General features: G+C 36.0%; 1 protein-coding gene and 1 long non-coding RNA gene across 2 annotated transcripts; both read right to left on the bottom strand.

Annotated features, from left to right (window-relative positions):
* Positions 1-3,384: 3,384 nt before the first annotated feature.
* Positions 3,385-4,876, bottom strand: LOC140828513 (uncharacterized). The gene is made up of 3 exons (XR_012117246.1): positions 4,355-4,876; positions 4,102-4,272; positions 3,385-4,021 (listed from the first exon to the last, which is right to left on the bottom strand). It is a non-coding gene; the product is annotated as an uncharacterized lncRNA (long non-coding RNA).
* A 4,098-nt stretch (positions 4,877-8,974) lies between these two features.
* On the bottom strand, positions 8,975-10,174 carry LOC140827397 (uncharacterized). Its single transcript, XM_073190058.1, has 2 exons — positions 10,013-10,174; positions 8,975-9,781 (listed from the first exon to the last, which is right to left on the bottom strand). The coding sequence occupies exons 1-2, from the start codon at positions 10,172-10,174 to the stop codon at positions 8,975-8,977; spliced, it is 969 nt and encodes a 322-aa protein (XP_073046159.1).

The raw sequence follows: 10,174 nt of genomic DNA, 5'->3' as shown, positions 1-10,174 counted from the left end.
TCGACGTAACTGAACACGTCATCAGTCAACTGATCGCTACAACTGAAGTCTATTCCATCGTCAACTGATCTTTACCAGCTGATCTCTCAGCTGTACACATCATCAGTTGAAAGCGACAACCGACAAATAGTACAGCTATCTGCAATTGGTAGTGGTTCGCCGCATTTCAGAATGAACAGTGTATGATTGTCAGAATATATCAACGTGGCAATCAACGGTTAGAATATTCAAATATCTTTAATGTTACCGTTGAGAGGGAAGCCTATAAACAGTCGAAGACAGCAGCTGAAGAACATCCGACTCTCAGTTATCTTATCTTACTTGCTGTTACGCTGCAAAAATATCCACTTATATTCAGAAATCAAAGCTCACGCTTATCAGTTATATCAGTAGTATTCTAGACTACGCTCTTGAGCTTATATAGCACTTTGTAATCGATTGATAGATTTTCTAAGTTGTGCTAAGATCAGTTACGATCTGTAAAAGTGTTATATACTAAGAGTTTCAGTATTGGCAAAGTGATAAGTCCAAACTGAAGTAGGTCAGTACACCTTTTGTATTTGATCAAAGTCTTTTAGTGAATATCCTATCTTCGTGATAGAAGGGGTGACGTAGGAGTTATTCAAGTCTCCGAACATCCAGAAACAAATTGTGGTGTTATTACTTTCAGTTATCATTTTCAGTTAGATACTCTATCTTTCAGTCAGTTAGTTTTCCGCAACTGTTTATTCAGTTTAACTTATTGTTATTGACCGACGGGATATTTAGATTCAGTTTGTAACACAACTGAAATCAGTTTGTCGAAGAATTATTTTAATTGAGAAGTGTTTATTCAACCCCCCTTCTAAACACTCTTCACCCGATTCACCGATCCTTTCAATACAGGTAACGTAAAACATATAACATGAACAAAATTATGATTCATATTTTTCAAAATAGAACGAAATAGTTCATATTGTGATTTATATAAATAGCTTAAAACATATAACATAATCCTGATGTTGCGATTTATATTTTTTAAAATATAACAAAATAATTCTATTTTTTTATTTCGATTGTGATTCCACGATTCATACAGGTAACGTAAAACATATAACATGAACAAAATTACGACTCATTTTTTTCAAAATAGAACGAAATAGTTCATATTGTGATTTATATAAATAGCTTAAAACATATAACATAATCCTGATGTTGCGATTTATATTTTTTAAAATATAACAAAATAATTCTATTATTTTATTTCGATTGTGATTCCACGATTCATACAGGTAACGTAAAACATATAACATGAACAAAATTACAATTCATATTTTTCAAAATAGAATGACATAGTTCATATTGTGATTTATATTAATAGCTTAAAACATATAACATAATCCTGATGTTGCGATTTATATTTTTTAAAATATAACAAAATAGTTCTATTATTTTATCTTGATACCCTAAACCCTTGAAACCCTGAACCCTAAACCCTAAACCCTTGAAACCCTGAACCCTGAAGCACATTGGTCGACCAAGAAGAGAGTGGTGGTCCACCAAAAAAGCTCATTGTCGACCAAAAAGGAGGTGCCAAAAGGATCATGGTCGACCAAGAAGCTAGTGGTCGACCAGAAAGGTTCTGGTCGACCAAAAAGGAGAGTGGTCGACCAAAATACTATCAGTGACAGCAACTTATGCAACAATGTTCCAATATTAAAATTGTTCGAAACATTACAACAATGACCAATCATTAAGGAATATATTACAACCTAAAAATGTCTAAACTCATATACTAATCTATAATCTAAAGTCAGTACTACTTGTGCACTTTTCATAGACAAAGAGTATCCAGCAACCGCTAACACAAATGCTCCAGAATCTTCACTGCGAAAAAAAAAAAGAACATGAAAAGTAAATATTTAGTGTAAAATTTAAAAAATTAAATACGAAGTTAGAACATTTTAAATAGAAAGTTGACAACGTACTGTATATTCTTAGCACATAATTCATCATGTAGTTTTATATTCCATGGCCTCTCGGGATATGGGTTGTTCCCAACAATGGATAGCAGACGAGCAGCGTTTATAAGTAAGGGAGCTATTTCCTCATTCAGATCTTTCAATTTGGGATCGTACCTTCGCTGCAAGTCGTATATAATGCACTTATTCACCCCTGTAACGAGTTTTAACAAAAACCAGCGTCCATCTCTATAGGCAGGGATGAGAATTCTTCGTGCTTTTTCCCACGAGAGACACGGCCATTCTGGATCACTACCTTTCACTTTGCTCACATCCCCTACCACATTGATTTTGAAATTGATATCTAAATATTCTGCTATAACTGAGATCGCAGGGTAGAAATGTATGTCCATCAATGACACCTCTGGCGACATCACTTCAGGATGTCGGATCTGCATCTCAAGCAATCCACGGAGAGCTTCGCCGATGTGCTGATTTCAACGTAAAAAATTGTTTCCATTTTTTTAAAATAAATGATCTAAAAATTTAAACGCTTTGTAAATGCTTACAGAGACAGTGACACGTGACTTTGCGAGCGCTATGGGCCCGTAGAACGACTTCTCATATTCAGCATAAAAACCTCGAATCCTACTTGGCGAACGTTCGAGTATCGATGCCCTAACTCGCGCCAGCGAGTTGTTTACCTTCAGTGTCACGGTCTCCGCAAGTGGCCTCACACCGTCACCTATAATTGCCCCAAACTGACGGTGCGCTGCGTACAATGATCAATAGTAACAACTTTAATGCAAATTTGAACAATAAACAAGGTATAGTGTACTAACCTCTCGACGTGGTCACGTCGCCTGCTGACATACGCGCATCTGGAGTCACTTGAATATCTAAAAACAAAAAGTAAATTGTTTAATATACAATTCATAAATATTAATATAGAAAAGGGTGCATTACCTAACCTTCTGCGGACTCCTCTGTAATGACTGGAAGGTTAGGCTCGAATAACTGTTTGGATTGGCTACTACTGCCAATTTCCCTACCAAGATTTTCACCTACACCTAACATCGTACATTAAACAAATTAAAATAATAACAACTAAAATGCAAATAACAAAAGACGAGGTGTAGTGTAATAACCTCTCGACGTGGTCGCCTCGCCTCCTGACTTACGCGCATCCGGAGTCACTTGAATATCTAAAAACAAAAAGTACATTGTTTAATATACAATTCAAAAATATCAAATAAAAAAAGTGCATTAACTCACCTTCTGAGGACTCCTCCGTAATGACTGGAAGGTTAGGCTCAGATATCTGTTGGGATTGGCTACTACTGCCAATTTCCCTAGCCAGATTATCATCCACACCTAACAGCGTACATTTAACAAATTAAAATAATAATTAGAATTCTACTAAATCATTATATTACATAAATCTGCCTCAGATGCTTTCCTCTTCCGTCCTCTGCTATAGACTATGCTGTAATCTCTGTCATGATGCACTGGCATGTTAGGCCTCATCTCAGCAAAATCAGCTCTAAGCTGAGTCAAACTCAATCTCATTTCATTCAGACCAATATTGAAACTCGATTTCAAGTCAACTAGAGCTTGATTAATACTCCTGATAGATGCTCTGGTCTCAAGAAATTCTGCTGACATCCTAACATGCATGGACGTAGCAGAATCCTCCAACGCAGTCAATCGCCGCTCGAAACGATGCTCCAAGGGTGATGGGAGGCGGGAAGGATTGAGTCCAAAGTGGACTCTAGGACTCGTACGCATAGGAGAACTGGTGCTATAGCTGGATCTATTGAGATCACCAGGATGGGTGCCAGAAACGTCACGAGAAGCATGTGCAGGAGGTGTGTGCTGGACAAAGGGAGGTGAATGTGCGGAATGCATGTGCTGGACTGAGGGAGACTCCAGAGGGTGCTCGCTACATATGACTGTCTGACCCTGCCTCCAAAGCTCGAGTACCCGATTGGTGACCGCATCGAGCGCAGAATCAACAAAAACCCCGCTCGTATAATACAAACAAGCTCCTAGGGAGTAGGAGTCAAGCATCCAAGACAGTCCTACATTTAATTAATAACGTTACAGATTAATTAAAGATTAAGTCCGCAGTTATTATATCAAATCAATTCATATTACTTACATTTATAGCACAATCACCAAAGGCTGCAGTGACATCAACAGCAGTTGGGGAACGGGTTGACGGCCACGTGTTAGTCACCCACTGAAACATCCTGGGCAACATCAAACCGTCCACATCTCTTCTCTTTGCAAACTTTTGTGCCACGCTCCGAAAATATTCATAAGCGAGGATCTGTAACATATATATTTAGAACAATGTTATTAGTAGAAATAAAGGTAATAAATCCAGTTTTAACATTCAAAAAATAATATACCTGCAGAGGCAGCACAAAACCACCGACAAGGAAGCTGCCATTAGCTTCTTTCCCACCCTGTGCCTCGGTGAGGTAATTATATCGCCCTAAAAGGTCCTTCTTCAAACATCGGATCGCATCACGAAAGGCTACTCTACCCCACGGATAGCTGTTAAACCTATCCAAATCATTATAAGCCTCAGGTATTTAGGGTCGATCTTATTCGTTTTTTTCCTAGTCCCCTCACCGAACACAAAACAACAGAAGTAAAGACTAGCCATTTTTAACTTCTCCACGTCTACACCAGTCTCATTCTGCACTTGAACACTCATCTTTGCCTCCAATTTACTCAAAACAATCTCAGACTTACCGCCAAAGTGTCTGGAGCCAAAGACACCTCCCTCTGGTACATCTACAGGCTCTGTACCGCAATCGAGGCTGGTTATTAAACAATACTTTAACAAAGAAAATATAACCGGCCTCTTGCGCACCACCATCCAAAACTCATCACTACCCGTGTCAACGATCTGATTACTCATCAAATACCACATAATTTGACTAGAAATATTAAAATCTCTATGATATCTAACCAAATTACCAAAAGGAGACTGCTAAAAAAAATTTTTGTTGAGGTAGTGAAAAATTTTCTCCGCAACCTCTTTATATCTTGATTCGAGTGTCAACTTGCAACAAAAAATTGCATCCCTGCCTAGTTTTCTCGGTAAATATACCTTAAACAAATACAAATATATTAGAATAAAAATTAAGGTAACACTGAACCAGCAAGCGTTGGTCGACCAACCTACGCTTGGTCGACCAAGAGTGGGTCGACCAAGAGTTGGTCGAAAAAATCACGCTTGGTCGACCAACCCAACGTTGGTCGACCCCAGCTTCTTCGACGACCATAGCTTCATGGTCGACCAAGTTAGGAATGGTCGACCAACCCTAACTTGGTTGACCAAGAAGCCCTTTCTTCCTCAACCATCGTACGTTCAACACACGCACCCTTTCTTCCTCAACACGACGGTTCTACCATCTTTCAAAGCACACGCACGAAGAATCAAATAACAGAATAAAAGTGAACATACCGTATTTTGGTCAGCAATTTCTCGGATGCGTTGCAAATAAATAAACGTGTTTCGTCGATCGTCGATCCACAAGCACGGATTTAGTCGACGAGCAAAAGGAGGGAAGTCGACTGCGTAGGGTTGGGGAAATTTAGGGTTGAAAGAAAAGTAAAGTGTAGAAGTTTAGAGGAGTGAAGAAGAGATAATCAATTTTAAACTTAACAAAACAGGGACATTTACGTAAATTGACATCTCAATCCTTTTTTTAAATAAGTCCCAGATGACTCCCTTTTCCCTAAATTTCCCTCATAACAACTCCATACTCGAATGAGGCTAGGTTATTCTCTTTCTTTATCTTATTTATTAAGAATTGTTTACTTCATATTCTAGTCTATTTTAACATGAATGTATGTGAATAAACCTTACCAGAAAATGTATTGGATTGATTAGCTGTTGCAGCTTACTATTAAAATAGCATTTTCCGATTAATTACTTGACATTTGTCACTTGGGATATTTTATCAACTAATTCACTATAACAGTATTCTGGCAAGAAAACCGTTTTTTCCCCCAGAACTGCTATTCTCAAGTCTCAATCGATTTTTATTTATGATTGGTTTGATTTCAATACACAGACTGTTAGATGTTGCTTGAACAATAAAGCTGGATATTTTGCATCAATCTGTGATCTCACATTTGGATTTCCCTCTATTCCATTGTATCCACTTGAAATACGTGTCAGTTTTTGGATGGATTAAGTATACTATCCATGTTTATATCCAACTAAAGGCATCAACCAACTAAAATTCCTAAAGGAGAAAAAAATCGGAGATGGTTGCACACAAGATTTAGGCAGGTTCATTATTGCTTTAGAAATTTCATGAATTTTAACATCTTCAGTTTGTTAATGAATTAACCAAAAAACATGTCTGTAGATTGAAATGATTGAGTTGTTCATATTATTGATTGACTTTGTCTCAATCTTTTAAATATCAAAGATTTCATGTAATCTATGAATTTTGAAGTTGATTATTTTTTTCGATCAAGATCTCTTCTCTTTGAAACTTCTTGTTGGTAGAACGAAGAATTTCGGAGATGGTTGCACAAAAGATTTGGGTATGTTCATTTTTGTTTGAAAAATATTTATTTTTTGTATTGCTATTTAAATTTCATATAAATTTCATGAATTTGACATAGTTGAGTATTTAATTTATTGATACTACTAGTTGACTTGATTAGTTTTTTTCAGGTTAATCTTCAATATCAACTATCAGAGGAGAAGTATTTTAGTTGCTAGTTAAGTGTACATTCCAAATATAAAAAAGTCAGTGAATTTATATTAGATTGCTTGAATGAGCAGGACATGGACTTCATTGTTGAAAACACACAATTTGGCAATCTGATTAAGTATGCTGCAGATTATAATTTATCTAGTCAGATTTTATGGTTTATGGTGATGAGACAAGTGTATGCAACAGACGATGATGAAATGTGGTTTGTTGTAAATGATAGACCAGTTAGGTTTTCTAGAATGAAGTATGCATTGATAACATGGTTGGATTGTTCTGATAATTTTCCTGATGAAATAGTAGAAGTTTCAGACTTTTGTGATATATATTTTCAAGGTAGTGATAAAGTATATGTGAAGGAAGTTGAAATGAAGTTGAAGGATTTGAAAAGTGTGGATGAGTTGTTGAATATAGAGAGAGTGAAGATGGCTTGTTTGTACTTCGTCTGTGGTGTACTATGACCTATAGCTCCAATTAAGAATCCTCGAGTTGATAAAAGATTTTTAGCTTGATTGATGAGTTTGATGTTTTTATAAGTACCTTTGGGGTACAATAGCTTTCAAAGGAGCTGTTTGTGATTTGAAGCTTGATTTGAAGAAAAAAAAAGTTGTGTTGAGCAAAAAAGAAGAAAACGGTAAGTCTTCGAACAGTGGAACCCATGATATGGTTGGATTCATCAATCATTACAGGTAAGTAATTTTTTTTTGCATTTTTCCATATGATTCGAATATGGTTGATTATATGTGTTTTTATAATTTTTGAATTTAGATTCTTGCATACGAATACTGTTCGTGGTATGGGGGAGCGTTTTGCGAAACAAAGAGAATGAGACAATACATCTCTTCCACGCATGTGCCAATGGATTTCCAGCAACTGGTAAAAAAAAAGATCTCCTAGATATATTGACATTTCAGATGCATCAAAGAGTGGCAAAAAAGTTAGTGTATTTAGCATATAATTTAGTTTTATTAATATATTTTCTATTTGTATATTACTAATTTAAAATATGTTAAATTTACAGATTGTTAGGAGTATTTTGTCACCTACAGATCAAGAATCTATTGCTCCTTATTTTAGAAATATTTTCATTGAAGATTCTTGTACAGATTCCCATTTGTCTTATATTAATTCATTGTTGTTGGAGGGAAAAATCTGTGTACTGCACTAAGAATCCCACTCTCTGTGAATCTAAAGAGACCATTCCATCTATAGAAGAAGTCCATGAAAGGAAACTTTGTCCCAAAAATAAGTTAAAGAGGTCTTCTAATCTTTGTCCAGCCAAAAAAGCACTAGAAAAACAATCCCATCAAGTCGAACGAGATGATGTCCTCGGCCAGTAAGATACTAGTAGACAAGTTAAAGCTTTACAAGAGCACGTGGACAGAAACTTTGTGGAGTTGAAAGATATGATTTCAAATTTGGATAGCAAACTTGAACGTATAATGAAAGTTTTGAACATTTCAAGTTCATCCAAAAGACGTTTGGATGAACCAACCACTGTCTTTGCACAATCTAAGAAAAAGAAGACCCATGAAAAAATGTAAGCTCTGCGAGTTTTAAAATGTTAGATATAATTATTTATCTGATTATAATAACATGTTTTTTTTAAATTGTAGGTGAGCCAAGGGACAACTGTTTCCAATCAAGGAGTGACTCTTGGACAAGAGGCAATTGTTGAACCATTCATATCTCCTCTTACACATCTTGGTATATTTTCTTTTAAACCCAAATTGTAGTATGCTTTTTTATTTCACTAATGATATCATAGATAAATCCAAATTGAGCCGACTTGATATATTTGCATTAACTGACTGATTGAACACATTGAATTGACTGAAATATGCATTAACTGAAATATATGATTAAACACTGAAATATATTTGCATTGAACCGACTGAAATATATTCAGCAAAAGACTGATTAAAAACATTGAATCAACAGAAATATTTACGTTTAACCGACTGATTAAACACAATGAACAGACCGAATATATATCCATTAAACCACTAAATGATAATTCAAATTATATCTGCATGCACAACCTGTTCATACAACAAACTTGACAAAAACTAATCAACATGCAAATACAACATCATAAACAAAAAATTGAACAACTCGTCTACACATCAGTCTGTCTCTTAGGGCATTTTTTTCGTCAATGGCCAGATTCATGACATACACCACATTTTTTAGTTCGCTTCCGACCAAACTCCCCAATAGAAGGAATTCTTTCCTTTTGTGCTCTACCATGTTTCCTTCTTGACATCCGGGGGAGGTACATTGTATTTAAAATGATCTGGAAATGTTCCATTCATTTGCAATGGGCACTGGATATATGGTATCAGCATAAGCGAGGGCCCACATTTGTGATGTGTAGTAGGGCGAGCAAAAGTCATACAAATCTGATTTTGCCCCATAAATTGCTACAATTGCATGAGCGCATGGAATTTTATCAATTTGAAACACTCGACAACTACAAGATCTATCAAATAAATTAACAACTTCATCCTTCCCATCATCGTATACGTTATACTCAAATGCATTGAGTTGAGAAGCTTTTAACCGTTGTGACAATGTAAAATTAGCTCTCAAGATAGCCTCTGTCGATGGAGTAAGTGTCGTCGTAGCTGAACCTGCTGCATTTCGATGCTTGTTGAACCACTTTGAAGTTAATTTATGAATTGCATCAAACAATGCTACAATAGTCATCTCTCTTTCCGTCTTAAGTTTTGCATTTATTGACTCTACCCTATTTGTCGTCATTATATTGTATCTAGCACCAGGGGAATAAGCTCTAGACCATTTGTCAGGAGATGAATGCATTTCAAGATACGATGCAATGTTGGGATACCTCTCTTTCAAACATCCGTACAACTCATCAAATTCAGACACTTTATATGCATATGTTGTTTTCATAAACAAATCAATCTCACCTTTTCCGCCAGACACTCTTTTAAGGTTCTGTGAAAGATGCCACGAGCAATGTACATATGATGCATGCTCATATACAGTACGAACAACATTAATAATAGATATATGTCTGTCAGAAATGATTACCAAGTTAGGATCATCATTAATAAACTCCTTCAACTTCTGCAAAAACCAAGTCTATGAATCATCATTCTCAGAGTCAACAATGGCCCATGCTATAGGAAATTGATGAAAGTCACCATCTTAGGCTGTAGCAACTAGTAAACAACCTCTATATTTGCATTTTAAAAATGTTCCATCGACAGATATAACTTTTCTCATTCTACGAAATCCATCAATGCATGTCGCGTATGCTAGAAACATATATTTAAATCTACCTGTTGAATATGTCACCAAATCAGTTTTCGAGCCTCTGTTCACTTGTTCAATCATGTACAAATATGGAGGCATAATTCGATAACTCTCTTCAGGACTACCAAGTAACTTATCCAAAGCAAGTTGTCTGCCCCTCCATGGTTTGAAGTAACTAAATTCAACACCTTTATTTTGCATCAT

This window comes from Primulina eburnea, chromosome 3 (genome assembly GCF_022965805.1).
Source record: "Primulina eburnea isolate SZY01 chromosome 3, ASM2296580v1, whole genome shotgun sequence".
In the NCBI taxonomy this organism is placed as follows: Eukaryota; Viridiplantae; Streptophyta; class Magnoliopsida; order Lamiales; family Gesneriaceae; genus Primulina; species Primulina eburnea.
This window is presented reverse-complemented; position numbering and strand designations above follow the sequence as displayed.

Bases quoted from the DNA above. Each gene is read 5' to 3' on its own strand.
- LOC140827397 (XM_073190058.1), bottom strand. From the start codon at position 10,174: ATGATGCAAAATAAAGGTGTTGAATTTAGTTACTTCAAACCATGGAGG. The intron at 9,782-10,012 runs GTGACATATTCA...TGGTTTTTGCAG, and splicing joins GAGGCTCGAAAACTGATTTG to AAGTTGAAGGAGTTTATTAA.